Source organism: Paramisgurnus dabryanus, chromosome 2 (genome assembly GCF_030506205.2).
Source record: "Paramisgurnus dabryanus chromosome 2, PD_genome_1.1, whole genome shotgun sequence".
Classification (NCBI taxonomy): Eukaryota; Metazoa; Chordata; class Actinopteri; order Cypriniformes; family Cobitidae; genus Paramisgurnus; species Paramisgurnus dabryanus.
In genome coordinates, this window is record NC_133338.1 from 52,642,035 (window position 1) to 52,668,181 (window position 26,147).

Consider the following 26,147-nt stretch of genomic DNA (forward strand, 5'->3'; position numbering starts at 1 on the left):
GTAGGTCAATACACTGCAATTATATGGATTTAGATGTAATTGTTAGAATTGTACTGTTGTACTTAAATATACTTAAATTGGGGTATTTACAGTTTTTTTTAATAAGTCCAAACATTTAAGAGGCCTAACATACCATATAATTAAACACATGTCTATATTGTATTAATTATTATTGTAACAAATTGTGTTAAATTTGGTATATAAGTTCATTTTTACACTGATAGTGGTTAATGAAGTCAAATAAAATAGTCAGCAGTAATATTAATGGCATTTACAGTTCAGTCTTACTGGCAACAACTAAGGCTTAGCCTGACCAATATCCTGCCCCGTCCCAGGTTAGTTTAAGCATAAGTTGCCATAGTGACTGAGTTCAAACTTTTTAAATTTATTTTTAGGTTTGCTTAATGGAATCGAATCGACTTTTTATTACGTAATCTTGTTTTATGGAACAGCCCTCTGGTCATAATTATTAGTAATATGTGCAAATAAAAAAATTATAATATAACCTTTCATTAAAGTCATGCAATTGCAAGTCAACCCTAAAAAGTGTGCATCTCTTAAAGAGTGAGCACAGTGAGCAGATCAACTTTTTGAATTTGTGATGGTTATTACAGCTCTTTCATTAAAACATTTAATAATTTCACAGCAGATTTAAAGTGCATGATTACTGCAAGTACCTACAATTACTCATCATTTTGAGAAAACTTTGATGTGACTTGAAGCATTTTCACTTGACATTAGAATGAGAATGAAGCAATTGACCTTTAAAATGTACTTTTATTATTATTTTTTTAAGGGACTTTTATTATGCTTCCCGGAGCATTACGTACGGTGACGTAATATTAGGTGCGCTGCCGCTCGTTTGTCGCGTGAGGAAAGATAAAGGTGTCTGTTTGAGGTAAATAAAACCATATAAAATATGATTTAACTTTTTTAACAAATGTACGCTAACATCATAAATGTCCATAAAACAACTTTAGATAATATTAGAATATTGTAATACTTTAATGTTAAGTACTACAGTCGATCTCTTTTACAACGGCAATGAGTTACATTTGGTCTCTGAAACATGAGCACACGATGAAGAACAAATGTTTACTTTCTTTTTTAAACAATTAAAGTATATATGTTTTTATAAACGTGTTTATTTTTGAGTAACTGTTTTTATTTTTAACGAATATACATAGTTTTATAAATCAACATCCACATAGTTCATAGTTGCCGTTGCAGATCAAAATGTAACATCTTAATTCTTTGAAAATGTAAAATTAACATTATATTTAGAGCTTAATTTTAACATGAATTAGGTGTAGACTAGTGTTGTCCATAGACATAAAAGAAATAACTAGACCGCGTTTTTACTCTGTTGCGATACGTCATTGCGCCGCCATATTGGCAGTGGCAAAGTAGCCTGCAAACAAATGCGATTGAATGGGGGAAATGCGACTTTTAAAAACAATAACTTTTCTTTTTAAACATTTTTTGTTTGTTTGTGTGGAGTACATACATGTTTAGTCTACAGTTGTTTACAATCTCGATTGTTTAGAATTAGATTGACTTAGAAAATTATTATTTTATTAGGAATCATGATCACTTACGCTTGTCTCAGAGCAACTCCTAAAATCAAATGTGTTTATGTATTTCTATATTAAACACTGCCACAAGACCTTTGAAATAAAAAACATTTAAAAACCATAATGAACAACACAAGTGCTGAGAGTTTGTGTTTAGACCACAGAGTAAACAGTCATGTTATTACATTGAAGATTCTGTCATTGTTAACCCTTTATGTTTATTTGATCATAGTTCATCTATAAATACTGTGAAGAAGTCAAACAAGCAGCTGCTTTCACAACACATTCAACTACTCTACTATTCTGATCCACTGTTGTAATGATGGAGTGTGTTAAAGAGGAGACTGATCCTGAATCATTCACAATAACACCTCAACATATTGAACAACAAAGAGGTTTGTGTCTAATCTTCATTTATTATTAATACCTGCTAAAGTGCTCTGGTTATAAAATCATTAGAGCTGTATAATATTATAGTGAGATTTGAGGTAAAGGGTTGTGAAACCCCTTTTAGCTCCAGTATACCAGTAAAATATTGTATAGTATTTCATGATCCTAACTAATTCATTGATAAAAGCAGGCAGTCAATTATTTCTTATGTCATCATTTATATATCAGGTTAAGAGTTACACACACTGATAAAAAGTATACATCATAATGCAATGCAAGTTCCTTTGGATTAAAGCTTCTGCCAAAAGCATAAATGTAAACAAATGTTAATGTGATAGTATTGAATGTGACAGAAATAGACTTTCCTTTTTTTGCATTCTAATATTAAATTCGCTTTCTCAGACTTGGCAGTGAAAGAGGAAGTGAAAGAGGAAGTGAAAGAGGAAGGTGAAGAATGCGAAGAACTGAAGGATGAACATCAGGACCACAATAATCCGAGCTGCTCAGAAACTGATCAGAAATCCCCTCAAGAAAGAGTTAAAGCAAACAATGTTTTTGAATGCCATTTTTGTGATAAGACTTTCTCAAACAGAGGGCACCTAACAAGTCACCTAAAAACTCACACTGAGGCTTTCATCCATAAAAGTAAACTTAGGGATCACATGAAGAGTCACACAGGTGAGAAGCCCTTTGCCTGCCCTCAGTGTGATAAACGTTTCAGTATTATAGGAAGACTTAATGCTCACATGAAGACTCACAGTACTGAAAGTCCGTACATTTGCCCTCAATGTGGAAAGGGTTTCTTCTTTAAAGCAAGTCTAAAGAACCACATACGCATTCACACTGGTGAGAGACCTTTTAAATGCCCTCAGTGTGATAAGAGTTTTAAACAAAGGGGACCTCTTAAGCATCACATACGAATTCATACAGATGAGAGCCCTTTCTCATGCGATGTGTGTGGTGAAAGTTTTAAAACAAATGAAAATCTAAAATATCACATGCAAGCTCATACAGGTGAGAAGCCATTCTCATGCGACGTTTGTGGTAAAAGCTTTAAAAAAAAAAAATATCTTAAGAATCACATACGAATTCATACAGGTGAGAGCCTTGTCTCATGCGATGTGTGTGGTAAAAGTTTTAAAACAAATGAATATATTAGGCATCACAGGAGAGTTCATACAGATGAAAAGCCTTTCTCATGCGACGTGTGTGGTAAAAGTTTTAAAACAAATGAATATCTTAAGAATCACATGCGAGTTCATACAGATGAAAAGCCTTTCTCATGCGACGTGTGTGGTAAAAGTTTTAAAGTAAAAGAATATCTTAAGCATCACATGCGAGTTCATACAGAAGAAAAGCCTTTCTCATGCGACGTGTGTGGTAAAAGTTTTAAAATGAAAGAATATCTTAAGGATCACATACGAGTTCATAACGCTGAGAAGCCTTTCTCATGCGAAGTGTGTGGTAAAAGTTTTAAAATGAGAGAATATGTTAGGGATCACATGCGAATTCATACAGCTGAGAAGCCTTTCTCATGCGACGTGTGTGGTAAAAATTTTAAAATGAAAGAATATCTTGGGGAACACATGCGAGTTCATACAGCTGAGAGCCCTTTCTCATGCGACGTGTGTGGTAAAAGTTATAAGCATAAAGTATCTCTTATGAATCACATGCGAATTCATACAAGGAATGTGCAGGTTTGTCGGATTTTCATTTTGAGTACTCCTCGAGTCTTAAAGGTGCTCTAAGTGAATTCGCTTAGAGCTCCTTTAAAAACAAGTTGTTGATTAATCTGAAGGCAAGCATAAGGGGCGATGCGTACGCATCATGATGAAAATGTAAATATATATTTTAAAATTTCACACTGGTCATACTTAACCAGGTGTTATGAGATAACCCTTGGGTACTCATTATCTCAGGTTTCACACTGTGCATTCCTAAATCCTGAGTTAACGTTTTATTTGCATATTTGCAGTGGCAACAGTCAAGATTGAATTAAAAGCGATGTAAAACTGACTAAATTAAAATAGCCGCTGCTTGTCTCGTGCTTCCACATCGGTGACAAACAGCTCACTTTTTGTGAGCAAGGGCTACCACATTTTTTTATTTTATTGATTTATTGACTTTTGATTTTATTGATTTTATAGGTTGATATGTTTTTATCATTTTTTTAAAATTCTAACATACTTAAAAGAATCCAAGCAAATATAGAAAATGTATAGAAATGTATAGAAAATGTGCGGTCAATCTGTTGGAGACCACTGATCTAGAGCATTTAAATTTTTTGTATAGTTGTTTTAATTTACTTTTAAATAAATAATGCAACATGTATAATTTTGTTGTGTCCCTTTCCTTTTGAGTTGATAGCTAATCATTGGTGAACTTCATGAATGGTATTTTTTCATGTTGGGAAGATAAGGGCTTGTCTGCCCATATCTGTCATTATGTCAGAGACAGTCCAATTATCTGCGCCCTTAATAATACAATGCAATTTGGTTATCAAAAAAATAATTCTGCAGAAACTGCTCATTGTTATTTGTCGAACAAAATAGAAGTCAACTTGACAAAGGTGGTGCTGTGTTTTTAGATCTTGCAAAGACTTTTGACACAGTGAATCATAATTGTCTAATTTCCAAACTTCAAAAATTACATTTATCCGCTACTATTTTAATGTGGATGTAATCATACCTCACTAATAGGAAACAATGTACAAGAGTGGTTGATAAGCGCTCTTTTACTAGCTACAGGGGTTCCTCAAGGGTCAATTGTAGGACCGATTTTATTTAGCATTTATATTAATGATCTACCTCAGGTAAGTCCAGGTATTAACGTTATAATGTTTGGAGATGATACTGTGCTTTTTACTCATGCAAGAACTAAAGAACCAGCTGCAAGGAAACTGTCATCTGCAATTGCGAAAAGTCTCATATTGGTTAAATGATTGGTTGTTTGTCTCTTAACGTAAGCAAAACAGTTTGCATTTATTTTACTGTACGAAAACAAAACTCTGTGAATCCAGATATCATATTTAATGGTGAAGCAATCAAATCTGTGCATGTTAAATATTTAGGAATAATTGTAGATCAACATTTGTCTTTTAAAAGGCAAGTAAGAAGGGTTATAAATAATGTTACATTTAATTTGAAAAACATCAGGGACCAGCTTTTTCAATCAGCTGCACTACTTTTTGTACATTCTCTGATTCTTTCTCATTTGTCGTATTGTATAAAAACTTTGTCATAAACAGGTGTAACTACACTTAACCGGTGTACTCCCTTCATAAAAAAATATGAAATTGCTAGACAAAAAACAAGGGACCATCATTGTACTATTTTTTAAAAAGCCCAATTTTAAAACTTTTAATAATTACATTATTCATAATCTTGCTCCCCCCTCCTCTTAAGGGATGCCTTGCCCATAAAAGAAATGCAGGTACGGCTAGAGCATCTGCTAGGGGAGAATTGGTACTGCAGTATAGAAAAACAAACTTTGGTCAAAAAACTTTTTCGGTTAGAGTAGTGGGGATGTGGAATTCCTTACCTATAAACAATCCGAAGCCTTGATAGCTTTTCGATTTTTAAAAATAAGCTTAAGTACTGTCAGAACAAATCTGCAACCATCAATGACTATGTTGTAAATTATCTGTTTTATATACTGATTTATAATTTTACATTCCTGGACATATGTATTGTGATGTTTTATGTGGTGTATATTTAATGTTGTATGTTATGTTATTTGTTTACCTGCCCAGGGACAGCAGATGTAAACTAGATGTTGGCTAACTCTGGTGCAATTACTTTTTTGTGCATTGTCCCTGTAAAAATAAACTTAAATAAATAATATGACCAAATAAGGCTGTGGTTGTAAATCTCCAGTGTTTATCTTTTAAATCTTTTATTTAAAAAAAAAATCATATTTAACTTCAAAGAGTGTGCACAGTGTGCAAAGATCAACTTCTTGGATTTGTGATGGTTATTACAGCTCTGTAGCTGCAGTACTTACAATTAATCGTAGACTTTAAAAGGGACTTTTATTATGCCTTTCAGAGCATTTCGTATGGTGACGTCATAAGGAGTGCGCTGCCGCTCGTTTGTCGGTTGAGGTAAGATTGAGGTGTGTGTTTGATGTAAATAAAACGATAAAATATGATTTAATTTTTAACAAATGTACTCCAACAACTTAAAAGTTACTAAAGCAACTTTAGATAATATTAGAATATTGTATTTGTGAAATACTGAGAGTCGTTCTTACGGAAGCCCGGAGAGGTCATCCATATTATTATTTTTGTTTTCTTGTTTTTCGTTATCCTGACATGATAATCCAAATGTCATAATGTTATTTCCTGTCCATAATATTTGGTGTATTTTAAGGTGGACTGCTGATGCATATGAGTTGGGGGTCTTCGCTGTTATCAAAGGTGTAACTAATTGCCGATATACTTAATAAATAAAGTTTGGCGGTTGATGTTTGTAAATTTAGGGACCACCTCGAAAGTAATAATGTACACGTTTCTATCTTCAATAGTATTTAAAGTGCACCTATTTCATTGCTAAAAACAGTGTTAACTTGTGTATTTGGTATAATACAATGTGCTAGCATGGTTTATGGTAAAAAAAAAACACATTATTTTCCATATACCATACATTTTGGTAGCTCTAGATTTCAATCTCTTCCTCAAAATCCTCACAGATTTGAAAAGCACTGTGTCATCAGATTGGCCAGCTAATCTGTACGTAGTGATTGGCCTGAATACCGCTGACGTCAGCCGGAAATGTGACGCTTCTTAACATGTTTGAAAGATTCGCTTACAATGCAACCCTAACAGGAGTTAACTTACAGGCTGTGAGTCTGAAGTGGTAGGAATTATGATAATGCCTGTCTTGTCTACGTCACCAATCCCATGAAGTAAACTGTTGCTTACAATCTGTTTGTTTGTTGTAGGATAGGAAAAGAGATTTACATTGGAGATGAAAACTCGCATCATCGTTTACTTTGGGGTATGTACCTTTTGCATACCGTTAACATGTACTAATACACACAAAGGTTATAAGGGCTCTTTAACAGTTTATTTCAATAAAAAATCTTAAAAGTGTGCATAGCTGACAACCACATGAACACAGTTGGTTTTGTGACTGTTGACTTTAAGTCATTTTATTTTAATGATGTTAAAAGTAGAAATGGGTCTTTTGTGGAGTAACCTTAGAAAATTCACCACTATCATATTGTCAATTACTGACAAATCTATTTCAGCTTGAGCAAATCTGTGATCCAAGTACAATCTCATTTGTTCATCCATGCTAATTTAGCAAAATATGCTTTTGCTGTCCACAAACAAAACAACACGCTCTATTGAGTACACGTAAGGTTTGATCACATCATGAGAAAACAACTTTTGCTATCTCGAGATCATGAGAATATTAAATCGAGATCACGAGGAAACAAGCAAGCAAATATAAAAAAGTACACAACCCCTCTCGGCTTCCGCACATTCTCTTGTACAACGACAATGAGTTAACTTACGTTTGGTCTCTGAAACATGAACACACGATGAAGAACACATATTAACTTTCTTTTTTAAACCATTCAGGTATATGTGTTTTATAATTTTTTTTTTTTTAAGTAACTGTTTTAGATTTTAATATACATAGTTTTATAAATCCACATACACAGTTCATAGTGAGTTGCAGATCAAAATTTAAATCTTAATTCTTTGAAAATGTTACTATTCACTTCAGTGGTATGTGAATTTAACATTTTATTTAGACTTTATTTTAACATGAATTAAGTGTAACCAATTGTTGTCCATAGACATTAAAGAAATAACTAGACCACTTTGTTCCTCTGCTGCGATACGTCAGCGCACCGCCATATTTTGGCAGTGGCAAAAGTAGCCTGCAAACAAATGTGTGCATGTTCCCTTCAATATCATACAGCCCTAACCTGTTCTCAGAGCAACTCCTGAAATTAAATCCATTAATATATTTCCATATTGCACACCACCACAAGACCTTTAAAATAAAAAACGTTTAAAAACCACGATGAACAACAACACAAGTGCTGAGGGTTTGTGTTGTAGACCACACAGTAAACAGTGTCATGTTATTACATTGAAGATTCTTTCATTGTTAACCCTTTATGTTTATTTGATTATAGTTCATCTATAAATACTGTGAAGAAGTCAAACAAGCAGCTGCTGTCACAACACATTCAACTACTCTACTATTCTGATCCACTGTTGTAATGATGGAGTGTGTTAAAGAGGAGACTGATCCTGAATCATTCACAATAACACCTCAACATACTCAACAACAAAGAGGTTTGTGCCTAATCTTCATTTATCGTTAATACCTGCGAAAGTTTGTAAAGTGTCAGGATCTGGTTATAAAAACTTAAGAGCTGTATAATACTGAAAAAAAGTATACCTTATAATGAATGCAGTGCAAGTTCCTATGTATTAAAGCTTCTGCCAAATTCATAAATGTAAACAAATGTTTATGTGATGGTATTAAATATCACAGAATTAGTTTTTCATTTTTTTCCATTCTAATATTAAAAGGCGTGTTGCAGGTTAACCACCACTGTCAATATCTATGTATTTATCTATAATCTGCGCTATCTGAATACTGTACCTGTATACTCTACCGGTCTCTCTAGTCACTCTCAATGCTCTCAAGGTGGGTTTGGTAAATTCTCTCCCCAACGTGACGTAATGCCACGCATTGTGTATTAATTTCTGTTTTGTGATACCCAACAACATAAAATACAATGGATAACAGTTTAAATGTTTATTACCAACAAGCAAATTGCACAAATTCGTTGAAAAATTAACACTGCATCACAATTTGCTTTCTCAGACTTGGTGGAAGTAAAAGAGGAAGGTCAAGAATGCAATGAACTGAAAGATGAAGATCAGGACCACAATTATATGACTGACAGCTGCTCAGAAACTGATGAGAATTCCCCTCAAGAAAGCGTTAAAGCCAAAAATGTTTTTGAATGCCAACGTTGTGGGAAGATTTTCTCAAACAGAGGGCACCTAACGCAACACCTAAAGATTCACAATGAAAGGTCTCATGCATGCTCCCACTGTGAGAAGACTTTCATCCATAAATGTAAACTGGTGTATCACATGAGGATTCACACAGGTGAGAGGCCTTTTTCCTGCCCTCAGTGTGATAAACGTTTTATTACTGTGGGCAGACTTAATATTCACATAAAGACTCACAGTACTGAAAGTCCGTACGTCTGCCCTCAATGTGGAAAGAGTTTCCCATTTAAAGCAAGTCTACAGACCCACATACGCATTCACACTGGCGAGAAACCTTTTAAATGCCCTCAGTGTGACAAGAGTTTTAAAAACAAGGGAGCTTTTAAGTATCACATAAGAATTCATACAGGTGAGAGCCCTTTCTCATGTGATGTGTGTGGTAAAAGTTTTAAAGTAAAAGAATATCTTAAGTATCACATGCAAGTTCATACAGACGAAAAGCCTTTCTCATGCGATGTGTGTGGTAAAAATTTAAAAAAGAAGGTAAATCTTCAGCATCACATGCGAGTGCATACAGGTGAGAGGCCTTTCTCATGTGATGTGTGTGGTAAAAGTTATAAAAATAATAAAAACCTTAAGCTTCACATGCAAGTTCATACTAGGGAATTTTCAATTTGAGTACTTCAAAGGTCTTAAAAGCAAGTTCTTGATTAATCCAAGGCAGTGCAAGCATGATGGGTGGTGCGTACGCATCATGGTGAAAATGAAAATAATTTTTTTTTAATACTTAAACTGATATATCTGTTTCACACTGTTCATACATAACCAGGGGTTAAGAGATAACCTTGGGTGTTCATGATCTGTCGTTTCACACTGCCCATTTCTAAACCCTGCGCCTGGCACTACATGCGGGTTAAACGCTTCATAACCTAAAAGTGGGGAAGGTTAAGCGCAGTGTGAAAAGCCCTAAAGAGTATTCAGGTCCAAGCCCATGATGTGAAATGCAGATAAACCTCACGACTAAATTACTCCCAAAATAATTAATTTCAGTATATTATCTACAGTAGCATTATCTTGAGCATGTTATTTTATTGGTGATTTTTTTTTTTGTATAGATTTTTAACTGTAGGTTTAAATAAATCATGCAACATGTATAAGCTTGTTGTGTTTCTTTCCTTTTGAATTGATAACTAATCATTGGTGACCTTCATGAATGGTGTTTTTAATGTTGAGAAGATAAGGGCTTATCTGCCCATGTCTGTCATTAAATATCAGACACAGTTCAGCTCAGAATTATCGGCACTTTTACTAATATAAGCAAATAAGGCTGTGGTTGTAAATCTGCAATGTTTACCTTTTAAATCTTTTATTTAAAAAAATCATAATATAACCCTTCAACAAAGTAATGCAATTGTAAGTCAACCCTAAAAAGTGTGCATCTCTCAAAGAGTGAGCAAAGATCAACTTCTTGGATTTGTGATGGTTATTACAGCTCTTTAAATAACACATTTTATAATTTCAAGGCAAATTTAAAGTACATAATTACTCCAGTACTTACGATCTTGTACTTTAAAGGGGACTTTTATTATGCTTCTTGGAGCATGTCGTGTGGTGACGTCATAAGGAGTCCGCTGCCGCTCGTCTGTCGGAGGGAAGATCAAGGTGTCTGAGGTAAATAAAACGATAAAAAGTATGATTTAATTTTTTAACAAATGTACTCCAACAAGTTAAATGTTACTGAAGCAGCTTTAGATAAGATTAAAATATTGTAATACTTCATTGTGAAGTACTGAGAGTCTTTTTATTCTCTTGTACAACGACAATGAGTTAACGTTTGGTCTCTGAAACATGAACACACGATGAAGAACACATATTTACTTTATTTTTTAAACATATATTTTTATAAACCTTTCTATTTTTGAATAACTTTTTTTTAAGGAAAATACATAGTTTTATAAATATAAATCCAAATTTAAACAGTTCATAGTGATTTACAGATGAAAATGTAAATCTTAATTCCTTGAAAATCTTAGTGAATTTAAAATCTATTTAGCTTTTATTTTAACCTGAATTGTGTCCATAGCCATTAAAGAAATAACTAAGTTAGACATCTGCTGCGATGGCAGTGGCACGAGCAGCCTCCAAACAAATTCGAGTGAATGAAGGAGCTGCGACTTTTTAGATATAAAACACAATAACTTTTACATTTCTCAACCGTTTTCACTATTTGTTTTTTTTTATATTTGTGTGGAGTACATACATTTTTAGTCTACAGTTGTTTAGAATTAGATTGACTTAGAAAATTATTATTTTAATCAAAGTTTCAGTTTTCTTGTGGTTTCAGCAAATCAAAAAAGAGACAGAATGTCTGTGGCTTTGTCAAATGTGATACCGGAGTAAAATATCTTGATACTGCATCAATACTGCAAACAGAAACATGAAATAGAAACATAAACAATTTAAATGTAAACAAACACTGGATAAAACTTTGCAATACATTTCAATTTATTAATATTACTTCATGTGTTATCTATACACACATCAGTGCAATCGGGGAAATATAGCTGTTATCAAATTCTTTTTAACAAATTGGTGTAACATGTAAAATAGTACTGTTTATAACAGAAGTGTATTGCAGTATTGATCAGTATAACACTAAAACTACCATTGAGAAACATACAGTGGTCAACCACAAATATGAATATTAAGTAACTAAATACTGTCCATGGTTCATGAAGCTTGACGTGTGAGTCTTGTAGTTGCCTCGCATGCAAATCAAGTTGACTTGTTTTAGGACAGCAAGATCTATCGAAATTAATGCAAACATCACAAATGTGCACATCGCAATACACATTGAATGTAAAACATTTTTTGTTATATAACTTTTAGTATAGATGCAATAAACGTAAATCGTTATTGTATCGCATATCATATATTGAACTGACTAGCAAATTACAGCATATTGCAGGTTCCTTTCAATATCATGCAGCCAAACCTGTTCTCAGAGCAACCACTAAAATGAAATGTGTATTTCTACATTACACACCACCACAAGACCTTTGAAATAAAAAGTGTTTTATCCATGATGAACTACACAAGTGCTGAGAGTTTGTGTTGTGGATCACAGAGTAAACAGTGTCATGTTATTACATTGAAGATTCTGTTATTGTTAACTCTTTATGTTTATGTGATCATAGTTCATCTATAAATACTGTGAAGAAGTCAAACAAGCAGCTGCTGTCACAACACATTCAACTACTCTACTATTCTGATCCACTGTTGTAATGATGGAGTGTGTTAAAGAGGAGACTGATCCTGAATCATTCACAATAACACCTCAACATACTCAACAACAAAGAGGTTTGTGTCTAATCTTCATTTATCATTAATAACTGCTAATGTTTTCATTTTTTTTTGCATTCTAATAATAAATTAGCTTTCTCAGACTTTGGGGAAGTGGAAGAGGAAGTTCAAGAATGCAAAGAACTGAAGGATGAACATCAGGACCACAATTACACGACTGCCAGCTGCTTAGAAACTGATGAGAATTCTCATCAAGAAAGAGTTAAAGCAAAAAAAAAATGTGCATGCCATCATTGTGGCAAGACATACACAAAAAAAGGGCACCTAATGCAACACATAAAGATTCATACCGGTGAGAGGTCTTATGCATGCTCCCACTGTGAAAAGATCTTCATCCATAAATGTAAACTGGTGTATCACATGAGGAGTCACACAGGTGAGAGGCCTTTTGCTTGCCCTCAGTGTGATAAACGTTTTATTACTATAGGAAAACTTAATGCTCACATAAAGACTCACAGTACTGAAAGGCCGTACATCTGCCCTCAATGTGGAAAGAGTTTCCCATTTAAAGCAAGTCTACAGACCCACATACGCATTCACACTGGCGAGAAACCTTTTAAATGCCCTCAGTGTGATAAGAGTTTTAAAAACAAGGGACCTTTAAGGTATCACATACGAATTCATACAGGTGAGAGCCCTTTCTCATGTGATGTGTGTGGTAAAAGTTATAAAGTTAAAGAATATCTTAAGCATCACATGCAAGTTCATACAGGCGAGAAGCCTGTATCATGCGATGTGTGTGGTAAAAGTTTTGAAATGAAAGAATATCTTAAGCTTCACATGCGAGTCCATACAGGCGAGAAGCCTTTCTCATGTGATGTGTGTGGTAAAAGTTTTAAAATTAAAGAATATCTTAAGCTTCACATGCGAGTCCATACAGGCGAGAAGCCTTTCTCATGCGATGTTTGTGGTAAAAGTTATAAAAATAAAAGAAATCTTAAGCATCACATGCAAGTTCATACTAGCGATGTGCAGTTTTGTCAAATTTTCAGTTCGAGTACTTCAAAGGTTTTAAGATCAAGTTCTTGATTAATCAGAGGCGGGGCAAGCATGAGGGGTGTTGCTTACACATCATGGTGAAAATGCTAATACATTTTTATAAATACTCTGTATATTAAGAGATAACCCTGGGTATTCATGATCTTTCGTTTCACAATGTGCATTCCTAAACCCTGCGCCTGGCACTACATGCGGGTTGACCAACCCTGCTTCTAAATTACAAGTCTGAAACGCTCCATAACCTAAAAGCAGGGAAGATAACCTGGGATTAAGCGCAGTGTGAAAAGTCCTAAAGAGTATTTAGGGTCCAGCCCATGATGTGAAATGCAGATAAACCTCACGACTGAATTACCCCCCAAATAATTAATTTCAGTGTATTATCTACAGTAGCATTATCATGAGCATGTTATTTTAATTGAGTGATTTTTTTTGTAAAGATTTTTAATTGTACTTGTATATAAATCATGCAACATGTATAAGCTTGTTGTGTTTCTTTCAATTTTGAATTGATACCTAATCATTGGTGATCTTCATGAATGGTGTTTTTAATGTTGAGAAGATAAGGGCTTATCTGCCCATGTCTGTCATTAAATATCAGACACTCAGGTCAGAATTATCGCCACTCTTAGTAATATGAGCAAATAAGGCTGTGGTTGTAAATCTGCAATGTTTACCTTTTAAATCTTTTATTTTTTTTAAAACATAATATAACCTTTCATTAAAGTAATGCAATTGTAAGTCAACCCTAAAAAGTGTGCATCTCTCAAAGAGTGAGCAAAGATCAACTTCTTGGATTTGTGATGGTTATAACAGCTCTTTAAATAACACATTTCGTAATTTTACGGCAGATTTAAAGTACATGATTAATGCGATTTAAAGGCGACTTTTATTATGCTTCTCGGTGCATGACGTGACGTCATAAGAGTCCGCTGCCGCTCGTCTGTCGGAGGGAAGATCAAGTGGTTTGAGGTAAATAAAAGGATAAAAAGTATGATTTAATTGTTTAACAAATGTACTCCAACAACTTAAATGTTACTGAAGCAACTTTAGATAAGATTAAAATATTGTAATACTTTATTGTGAAGTACTGAGATTCTTTCTCTTCTCTTGTACAACGACAATGAGTTAACTTACGTTTGGTCTTTGAAACATGAACACACGATGAAGAACACATATTTACATTATTTTTTAAACATATTTATGTTTTTTATAAACCTTTATATATTTGAATAACTGTTTATTTTTATTTTTTTAAGGCAAATACTTAGTTTTATAAATCTAAATCCAAATTTTAACAGTTCATAGTGATTTACAGATCAAAATGTAAATCTTAATTCCTTGAAAATCTTACCATTCACTTCAGTTGTATGTGAATTTAAAATCTTATTTAGCTTTTATGTTAACGTTAATTAGGTGGTGTCCATAGCCATTAAAGAATTAATTAAGTTAGACATTTGCTGCGATGCAGCCTCTAAACAAATTCCAGTGAATGAAGGAGCTGCGATTTTTTAGAAATACAACATTTCTCAACCGTTTTCACTTTTTTATTTAAATTTGTGTGGAGTACATACATTTTTAGTTGACAGTTGTTTACAATATCCATTGTTTATGTGGTAGGGTAAGTTCCCTCCCAATTAATTATTAGTAGCCTATCAGCATTTAATGCTGGTCTATTTAAAGACTGCGTTTATGCCACCTGGATATGCGTCATTGGTGACTCCGCCCTTTTGTGTGCATACGAGTGTTTTCCCGTCAAAGGTATGTTTAGCTAAGAGGCTAATGTTGCAGTGCTTGTTTTGGCATCGTTGTAAATCAATTATTTTATTATAGCTGGAAGAACACGCTGTTGAGACATTACGGTGGGTCCAGGCTGTCATTAATCCTCAGGTATGTCAAACTGAATTTTTCATTCTTTAGGCCGTTACGTTAAATCGTGTTTTTGTTTTAGCTGCGAGGTTTCACTCAGGCCTGTTAGCTGTGGCATATACTGTGAGCTACGGTACAATGTGTGGTTCTGTGATCATTATCTGGTACGTATAGTTTTCTGTTGTATTCTGATGAACATTTAAATCAGTTAGTTAACAGTTTCTTTTATTAACAGTCAGTGATTGCGTTGTGTGGGTCTCATTGGAACCACCGGACGATTGATTTGCTGAATGAGCGCTCTTAAGACAATACTGCGGTGGCTGGTTGCTGCTTAAATGCCTTAGGACGGCGCTGCTGTCTTGCTGCTTCTCTGCTTCGCTTCTTTGCTTCGCTCCTCTGCTGGTGGCTCTGCTTTGCTGTGCTCTTTGGCTGCATTGCTCTGCTGCATGTGTGCAGATTTTCCTTTTTTTTGTTTTGTTTGTTTTGTTGTTTTATACCACAGCTGGTGGCTGGAGTAGAACTGCCTTAAATCTATTCCTTGTCGCATGTGTGACGTAGTTACCGCCACTGGCTGTTTGTAAGTTTGTGTGTGTGTGTGAAATTGATTATTGTCTTCAAAAGTTTAATAACTCATACAATTGTATGAATTAATTTGTTTTTTTTATTTTGTTTATGGATATTCTGTTGGTTAAAAAAAACTAATCTATTTGTTTGAGTTATTTGGTGATTTCTTTGACTGATTACCAACTGTATGTCTCCCCCAACATCTTGGAAATCACTTTTATTATAATTTGTTTTGTTTATTCATTCATTAATGGTCTTTTTCTGTTTGTTTCAGGCAGCCAGGCCCCGGGTCGGGAGGCTAGCTTTCTTGCCGTGTGGTGGTGGTCTTTGAGCACGGAGTGTGGTTTGCCGCTTGTAACTGCTTACACTTCACTGTGTGTGTGTGTGTGTGGTTTTGCCTATGATAATTACTCTTGCTAGCCTGCCCGGCTACGGTAAAGCCTTGGTTGCCTTAAAGTTTGTTTTGTGTTCGTTTGGAAAATTGTGATGCAGTGTGGCTTCTAGAGCAATATTTTATAATTGACACTCTTGAACATTTTTATCCATTTTGTGTGATTAAATAAAATATATTTTTGTACCGTCATCCACGTCTCTCTGCCCTCCATGGTAATGAACCTGTGTGCCCTATTTCTGGGTTATCATTGTCCCCTGTAAACAGGGGTGGCGTAGTCTGCTTCTATTACATATTAAAATTGAGTATTAAGAGCTTTAATTATTCAGTTTTTCCCCATCGCCTCGCCACATTTAGAATTAGATTGACATAGAAATTTATTATTTTTATCAGGAATCATGATCACATACGCTTGTGATTTGGCTCTCTGAGGCATCCATAGATATGTATAAAGGCTAGATGTCTTGCCCGCGCTGCTGGCCAATGAGTGAAACGTCTGCGTTTAGCGGCCATCTTACCACAGGCAGCTCGCTCACTCGTAGCATTGAGTTTAATGGTGCAGGTACTTTTAAATGACCATAACTTGCTTAATTTTCTACCGATTTTCAAACGGTTTGGTTTGTTATAAACGTCAAATATGTACCTATGACACTGCATACTTATACTAAAAAAAATTATAAAACATGTTCAAGCATCCAAAATTATAGCTACGTTTATAACGTTTGTAAGAAACCAAACTGTTTGAAAATTGGTAGAAAATTGAGCAAGTTATGGTCATTTAAAAGTACCTGCACCATAAAACTCAATGCTATGAGTGAGCGAGCTGCCTGTGGTAAGATGGCCGCCAGGTGATGATGTTATGGCGCTTTTCCATTGCATAGTACCCCACGGTTTAGTTTAGTTTGGGTCGGGTCAGCTTACTTTTGGGAGCTTTTCCATTGGGTGCAGTACGTAGTACCCGATACTTTTTTTCGTACCACCTCGGTTGGGGTTCCAAGCGACCCGAGCTGATACCAAACGTGACGCGAAAACACTGTAGATCACTGATTGGTCTGAGAGAATCGTCACGTCATCGCTGTAATGTAAATATTAGCTTTAGCTTACTGCTAGCTTGCGCTGTCTCAAGCAAACATGTTGTTATCTGTGTTCTGCTATAAGTTTCCAAACACCCTTTTAGCGATGAAAAACATCCGCATGTTGAGAATCCGGGACACCATAACAGTTTTTTCCAGACTTGCAGTTTGTGGCGACACATTCGCGACGTGCACGTCCGCATTATATATGCTTAAATGCAACTTGAATGAGGCTCAGCGGAGCGCCGTCGACTGACGCCACGGGTCGGGTGTTTGAACAGAAACTGTCATGTGAGACAGAGGTAGTGATAAACGCGATGTGCAAATGTCTATTTGTGGTGGCCAATTTAAATTTTGTGGCAGACTGAGAAATAAATGAATGTATGGGAATGTACAACAACGCTCTCACGTGTATGATGTCACAACAGTAGGCAGCGTAAATATAACGACACTCCTATAATCCCTCCCACTCCGAAGTGATACTAAACTCGATGGAAAAGCTAACCACGCCAAAGTGAGGTGAGCTGACCCGACCCAAACTAAACTAAACCGTGGGGTACTATGCAATGGAAAAGCGCCATTAGAGACCCCGCTGTAACACTTCTAGCCTTTATACATATCTATGGAGGCATCGCTATTGTAAAGTAGCTTGATGCATATGGAATCAAATAAATTCTTCTCATTGGGAAAACTAATTTTTGAAATTTTAACCTCAATTTATTATTTTTCTTGTGGTTTCAGCAAATCCAAATCAAAGAGTGACAGAATGTCTGTGGTTTTGTCAAATATGATACCGGAGTAAAATATCTTGTTACTGCATTAATACTGTGGCAAACAGGAACATGAAATAAAAAACATAAACCTTTTAAATATAAACAAACACTAGGTAAAACTTTACAATAAATTTCAATTATTAATATTACTATATGTTTTATTAATACACACATCAGTGCAACCTGGAAAATAAAGCTGATATTAAAGCAACACTATGTAGTTTCCATGACTTACAGCTCCCCCATGTGGTTGAAAAGCGCAACAGTGCCTGGTATCAGACACTCTTCTGCAGGCAGGGGGAGGGGCGGGGCTGTGTGCTCTACCCTCCACCGCCACTTTCAGAGTGTGCTTGTAGCAGCTAGAAGATTGCTCAGGTTGCAGCAACAGTACAGTTTATTCAGTTAAAAGTTGTTCTATCACTGAAATAATTTTAGAGACATTATTTAAAGGTAAAAAAAACTACATAGTGTTGCTTTAAAACACTGTTATTTTAACAATTTTTTTGAAATAATGCTGTTTTTAACAGAAGTGTATTGCAGTGTTTATCAGTATATTATATTACACTAAAACTACCATTGAGAAACCTACAATAGTCAACCACTAATATATGAATATTAAGTAACTAAATCCTGTCCATGGTTCATTAAGTTTGATGTGTGAGTCTTCTTGTAGCTGCCTCACATGCACATCAAGTTAACCTGTTCTAGGACAGCAAGATCTATCGAAATTATGGCAAACATCACAAATGTGCACATCACAATCCACATTGAATGTGAAACATGTTTGTTGTTATATAATTTTTAGTGTAGATACCATAAACTTAAAGCGTTATTGTATTGCATATCATATATTGAACTGCCTAGCAAATTACAGCATATTGCAGGTTCCTTTCAATATCATGTAGCCCTAACCTGTTCTTAGAGCAATCCCTAAAATGAAATGCATTAATCTATTTCTATATTATACTGCCACAAGACCTTTGAAATAAAAAGTGTTTTATCCATGATGAACAACACAAGTGCTGAGAGTTTGTGTTGTAGATCACAGAGTAAACAGTGTCATGTTATTACATTGAAGATTCTGTCTTTGTTTACCCTTTGTGTTTATTTGATCATAGTTCATCTATAAATACTGTGAAGAAGTCAAACAAGCAGCTGCTGTCACAACACATTCAACTACTCTACTATTCTGATCCACTGTTGTAATGATGGAGTGTGTTAAAGAGGAGACTGATCCTGAATCATTCACAATAACACCTCAACATACTCAACAACAAAGAGGTTTGTCTCTTACCTTCATTTATCATAACTGCTAAAGTTTATAAACTGTCAGGGTCTGGTTATAAAACATAAGAGCTGTATAATACTGATAAAAAAGTATACCTTATAATGAATGCAGTGCAATTTCCTTTGGATTAAAGTCTCTGTCATATGCATGGATGTAAACAAATGTTAATGTGATGGTTTTAAATATGAAAGAAATACATTTTCATTTTTTTTTTGCATTCTAATAATTAATTTGCTTTCTCAGACTTGGTGGAAGTGAAAGAGGAAGGTCAAAATTGCAAAGAACTGAAGGATGAACATCAGGACCACAATAACACGTCTGACAGCTGCTCAGAAACTGATGAGAATTCTCATCAAGAAAGAGTTTTTGCATGCCATCTTTGTGCTAAGACTTACTCACATAAAGGGTACCTAAAGTATCACCTAAAGATTCACACTGGTGACAGGCCTCACGCATGCCCCCGTTGTGAGAAGACTTTCATCCAAAGATGTGAACTTAGGCTTCACATGATGAGTCACACAGGTGAGAGGCCTTTTGCTTGCCCTCAGTGTGTCAAACGTTTCAGTACTATAGGAAGACTTAATGTTCATATAAAGTCTCACAGTACTGAAAGGCCGTACATCTGCCCTCAATGTGGAAAGGGTTTCTTATTTAAAGCAAGTCTAAAGACCCACATACGCATTCACACTGGCGAGAAACCTTTTAAATGCTCTCAGTGTGACAAGAGTTTTAAAAACAAGGGACCTCTTAGGTTCCACATGCGAATTCATACAGGTGAGAGCCCTTTCTCATGCAATGTGTGTGGTAAAAGTTATAAAAAGAATAGAAACCTTAAGCATCACAAGCAAATTCATACAGATGAGAGGCCTTTCTCATGTGATGTGTGTTGTGAAACTTTTAAAATGAAAGAATAACTTAAGCTTCACATGCGAGTCCATACAGATGAGAGGCCTTTCTCATGTGATGTGTGTGGTAAAAGTTTTAAAATGAAAGAATATCTTAAGCTTCACATGCGAGTTCATACAGGTGAGAGGCCTTTCTCATGCGATGTGTGTGGTAAAAGTTATAAAAATAAGAAAAACTTCAAGCTTCACATGCAAGTTCATACTTCTCCAAAGTAGTATGCAAAAATGCAGTTTGAGTACTCCAAAGGTCTTAAAAACAAGTTCTTGATTAATCAGAGGCGGTGCAAGCATGGGGGTTGGTGCGTACGCATCATTGTGAAAATGAAAATTAATTTGTTTTAAATACAATATATCTGTTTCACACGTTCTGTTCATACATAACCAGGGGTTAAGAGATAACCCTGGGAGTTCATGATCTGTCGTTTCACACTGCATTCCCAAAGTCTGTGTCTTGCACTGCTCCATAACCTAAAAGCGGGGAAGATAGCCTGGGGTTAAGCGCAGTGTGAAAAGACCTAAAGAGTATTTGGGTCCAGGCCCATGATGTGAAATGTAGATAAACCTCAAGTCTGAATTACTACCCAAATAATTAATTTCAGTGTATTATCTACAGTAGCATTATATTGAGTATGTTATTTTAATGGAGTGACTTTTTTGTAAAGATTTTTAACTGTACTTTTAAATAAATCATGCAACATGTATAAGCTTGTTGTGTTTCTTTCCTTTTGAATTGATACCTAATCATTGGTGAACTTCATGAATGTTTTTTTTTTATGTTGAGAAGATAAGAGCTTATCTGCCCATGTCTGTCATTAAATATCAGACATCCAGGTCAGAATTATCGACAGTAATATAAGCAAGGCAGTGGTTGTAAATCTGCATTGTTTTTCTTTTAAATCTTTTATAAAAAAAAAAAATATATATATATATATATATATATATATAACCTTTCATTAAAGTACTGCAGTTGTAAGTCAACCCTAAAAAGTGTGCATCTCTCAAAGAGTGAGCACAGATCAACTTCTTATAATTTCACGGCCGATTTTAAGTACATGATTACTGCAGACCTTCCGAGTTTGTGCTTTAAACGGGACTTTTATTATGCTTCTCGGGGCATTTCGTGTGGTGACGTCATAATGAGTGCGCTGCCTCTCTCGTCTATCAGTTGATGGAAGATGAGGTGTCTGTTTGAGGTAAATAAAACGATATAAAGTATAATTTAATTAACAAATGTACTCCAACAACTTAAATGTTACTGAAGCAACTTTAGATAATATTAAAATATTGTAATACTTTATTGTGAAGTACTGAGAGTCGTTTTCTCTTCAAATGCAATGAGTTAACTTACATTTGGTCTCTGAAACATGAACACACAATGAAGAACAAATAATAACTTTATTTTTAAAATCATTCAAGTATGTTTTTTTATTTTTGAGTAACTGTTTTTTATTCAAGTAATATACATAGTTTATAAATCCACATCCAGGGCTGGCTTGGGACAAAAAATCGGCCCTGGCATTTTTGCCCAGACCGGCCCCTACATAGGATCACAAATCCCACCCATCTTTGTGCAACCTTGACTGTATACCAACTCAAAGCCATATAATGATTAAGTAGAAAAATATAAGCGCTGACACTTGACTTTAAAATAATAATAACGTAAGCACTGTAAAATGCTTTTAAGGTTTTAAAAAGTACCTTACAATGTAGTCGCACGAGTGCCATTACAGTGTGTGCAGAATTTGTAGTAAGGTCGATATTTTGATCACTTTTTCTAAACATCATTTTCAAAGCACAGCAATCTTAAAGGAACAGTATGTAAGAAATTTATATCAATAAATCATAAAATGGCCCTGTTATGTCACTAGACATTAAGAAATCATTTTCATTTCAAATACTTATTTCACTGACAACAGTTCTCCGGCCAGGATATTTTCATTTAAAAAGTGGAATTGCAGCCCTCAACTGATGTTTATGTTGTCATTTTGTGTATTGGCCACCAGTTGAGTGACTGCAGTACCCGTTTTAGCCACAAGTTTTGTGATAGCAGTACCAGTTTTGGCCACAATCCTACATACTGTTCCTTTAACAACTACAATTAATTTGTGTATTTATCTTTTACCTTCAAAATAAGGTGGATAGCAAGGCGTCTTTCTTTAAACAATAATTAATAAACAATAAACAATAACTAATTTTTCAATGTGTGTTAAACCTTTTTATGCCATATTTTATAAATACACACATCAGTGCAGACCTGAAAATACAGCTGTTATTAAAATACTGTTATCCTTCTAATATCATGCCACCCTAACCTGTTCTCAGAGCAACTCCTGAAATCAAATGTGTTTATGTATTTCTATATTACACACCGCCACAAGATCTTTAAAATGAAAAGTGTTTAAAAACCATGATGAACATTGAAGATTCTGTCATTGTTTATCTTTTATGTTTATTTGCTCATAGTTCATCTATAAATACTGTGAAGAAGTCAAACAAGCAGCTGCTGTCACAACACATTCAACTACTCTACTATTCTGATCCACTGTTGTAATGATGGAGTGTGTTAAAGAGGAGACTGATCCTGAATCATTCACAATAACACCTCAACATACTCAACAACAAAGAGGTTTGTGTCTTATCTTCATTTATCATAAATAACAGGTCACATGTAATACGTGTACATGTAATGTTATTAAATATGACAAAATTAGATTTTCTTCAGAATTAGACATGTTTTTATAAATGTTACTATGTTTATTTCAGACTTTGTGGAAGTGAATGAGGAAGATCAAGAACACAAGGAAATAAAGGACGAACATCAGGACCACAATTTTATGACTGACAGCTGCTCAGAAACTGATGAGAATTTCTCTCAAGAAAGAGTTAAAGCCAAAAATGTTTTTGAATGCCATCTTTGTGGTAAGACTTTCTCACATAAAGGGTACCTAAGGTATCACCTAAGGATTCACACTGGTGACAGGCCTCACGCATGCTCCCACTGTGAGAAGACTTTTATTCAAAAATGTGAACTTAGGGATCACATGATGAGTCACACAGGTGAGAGGCCTTTCCCTTGCCCTCAGTGTGATAAACGTTTCATTAGTAAAGGAAGACTTAATATTCACTTAAAGACTCACAGTACTGAAAGGTCGTACATCTGCCCTCAATGTGGAAAGACTTACACGTGTAAAGGATATCTTCAGAAGCATATGATAACTCACAGTCAGACACTAAAGTCACATATGTCTTTTTTATGCCCTCAGTGCGGAAAGAGTTTTTCACAAAAGGGATCCTTTAATACTCATGTGAGAAGTCACACTATCGATGGGCCGTACACCTGCTCTCATTGTGGAAAGTTTTTCTCATGTAAATCACATCTACAGATTCACATACGAGTTCACACTGGAGAGAAACCTTTCACTTGCCCTCAATGTGATAAGAGTTTTAAACAACAAGTACAGCTTCGGTATCACATACGAGTTCATACAGGTGAGAAGCCGTACTCGTGCCATCTGTGTGATAAGAGCTTTACACAAAAAGATAATCTTAAGTGTCACATACGACTTCATACAGGTGAGAGACCATTTTCATGTCATCTGTGTGATAAGAGTTTCCCACGCGCAAAAGACCTCAGTGTTCATCTGCGCTATCACTTAAATGATAGGCGGTTTAGCTGCGATCAGTGCGATAAGAAGTTTGTTACAGCAGCTTTGTTAAAAGAGCACCTTCAGATTCATTCAGATGAGAGGCCGTATTTGTGTTCTGTTTGTGGGAAGAGTTTTCAATCACACAGAAAAGTTAAAGTGCACCAGAAGACACATACTGGTGTGAAAAACCATGTGTGCTCTGTGTGTGATAAAGCCTTTTTGAGAGGCACAGACCTAAAGCGACACCAAAAGATCCATGAAGAAAAATCCTGAAAGTGCTCAGATTGCTGAAGAATTTTATTGAGTTTGTAAGCTGATAAAACACAAATGACTGTATATCTCACAGAGAAAAGTGCTGTCCACAAAGAGTCCACAAAGAGAACCCATGGTTACCCCTTTTCCACCGGGACTCGTATAGTATTATGAAGACTTTAGATGCTAAATCTGCTAAGTGCGTCTGGCGTGACTTCTTTTTTGTTTAATTACTGTAGCTGCCAGTATTTCTGATTTAATACTGCTAAAGTATTTGATGAACTTCCAGTATGCGCCAAGAGCATTCGGTTACAATCGTTATCTAATTTTTACTGTAGGTAGGGTTTAGCAGCTTTTCATCTGAACTCTTCATAGGTTTTCGTTGACTTTTGGAGAGTACACATCCAACACCCTCCTCTGACTATCAACAATATTGCAAGAGAGATGAGCAACACCATGTTTCTGGGTGTGCACATAACCGAGGACCTCTTCTGGACTACCAACATTGCATTATTGGCTAGTAAACCCCAACAGCACCTATATTTCATCCCGAAACTGAGCCAGAGCCCCAGCACCCATCATGTGCTCATTATATCGAGGCACCATTGAAAGCATCCTGACCACCTGCATCACTGTGTGGTTTTCAAATTGCACGACCATAACCTGAAAGCCCTGCAGCACATAGTGAATACAGCAGAAAAGATTAGGGGTAGGCAAAGTCGGTCCTGGAGTGCCAATGTCCTGCGTATTTTAGCTTGATTAGAGCTGAAGCTAAATTCTGCAGGACATCAGCACCCCAGTACCGACATTGCCTACCCCTGCTGTAAGGGGAAAGATAAAATATATGCATCCATTGGCCCAATGGTGGTGATTTATGTAGGAAAAACATAATTCAGAAGCCAATTTACATCCCAATTCAAATATGAAACAATATTATGAAAAACCCATTGTATACCTGGTAATGAGATGAAGATCTGGTTACAGATTCCTCAAAATAAAATAAAAATACATGATGCTGTGCCAGGACAGCATCATGGGGGTGCATCTCTAGATATAGAAAGTCCCACCTGAATCTTTTACCATTTTTCTTAAATACGCAGAGAACAAAGCATTGTGATAATGATATACTGATTGGTTCTTGTAAGCCCATGGGTGTTGCCTAATATACATACAGTGGGTGATTGGTCAACATGGCTAAGGTAGGAGGTGTCTCCCAACATTAGATTAAGTTTACTTATTTATTGTCACAGATTAACATTGAATCCTGTTGTCGTATTAATAAACACAAATGTCTGTTTAGAAATACATTTTGTCAGGGTTCTGCATCACCTTACACTGCACTACTGAAAAACAGCTTCATCCACTAGGCTGTTATGAAGCTAAACTTTCTTCCCTCTGTCCTCAGATGCAATGAGCTGTAACCCTGCACCCCCCAATGCACACGCACTTAATCACACAATACTTCAGTCACTTTTATAAAAACGCTGCTATCCCATCTACACATTGTTTGCACTACAATGTAAACATATTGTAAATATACTGTACTTTTATGTATGGCAATTTCTTTTTCTCCTTTTTAAACACTGTATATAATTTATTTATAATTTTTATAATAGTTATGTGTAATGTTTTTGTTGTACAATGCAGACATGGGGGAACGTAATTTCAATACTTTGTATGTTCTGTACATATGCAGAATTGGCAATAAAGTTGACCGACATTTTTTACAAGAAACTTTTATTATTATTATTATTATATTTAATCTTTTAAGCTCAAAACAATGTGCAGGTAACAACAATTTGTTTATAATGGGAAAATTTTACATTCATAAATGTAAATATATGAAAATAAAGCCATTTTTTTCTGTCTTTCAAAAAGAATTTTTGATTTACTGCAAATCTTTAAAAAGAGTAAAAATGAAAAGTGGAATTAGATTACTTAACCTGTTAAAGGACTTTAAACTTTTAGAAGACCCTGAAGTCTGAGTTTTTATTTTTATCCTTTTAGTATTTATTTTATCTGTCTTTTAGTTATTTATTTTAAATTATGTGCTTTGTTTGTTGAGAATGTTGAC

The 26,147-nt window shown here is 35.1% G+C and overlaps 1 protein-coding gene and 1 pseudogene across 1 annotated transcript; both read left to right on the forward strand.

Moving 5' to 3' along the window:
* Window positions 1–853: 853 nt before the first annotated feature.
* LOC135743819 (uncharacterized) lies at window positions 854–25,786 on the forward strand. Its single transcript, XM_065261681.2, has 7 exons — window positions 854–898; window positions 1,807–1,969; window positions 2,367–3,703; window positions 5,369–5,396; window positions 8,819–9,361; window positions 12,389–13,336; window positions 22,938–25,786. Exons 2-7 carry the CDS (start codon window positions 1,894–1,896, stop codon window positions 24,092–24,094), a joined length of 4,089 nt encoding a protein of 1,362 aa, XP_065117753.2. The 5' UTR covers window positions 854–898; window positions 1,807–1,893; the 3' UTR covers window positions 24,095–25,786.
* On the forward strand, window positions 19,517–20,872 carry LOC141281404 (uncharacterized; annotated as a pseudogene).
* Window positions 25,787–26,147: the final 361 nt, after the last annotated feature.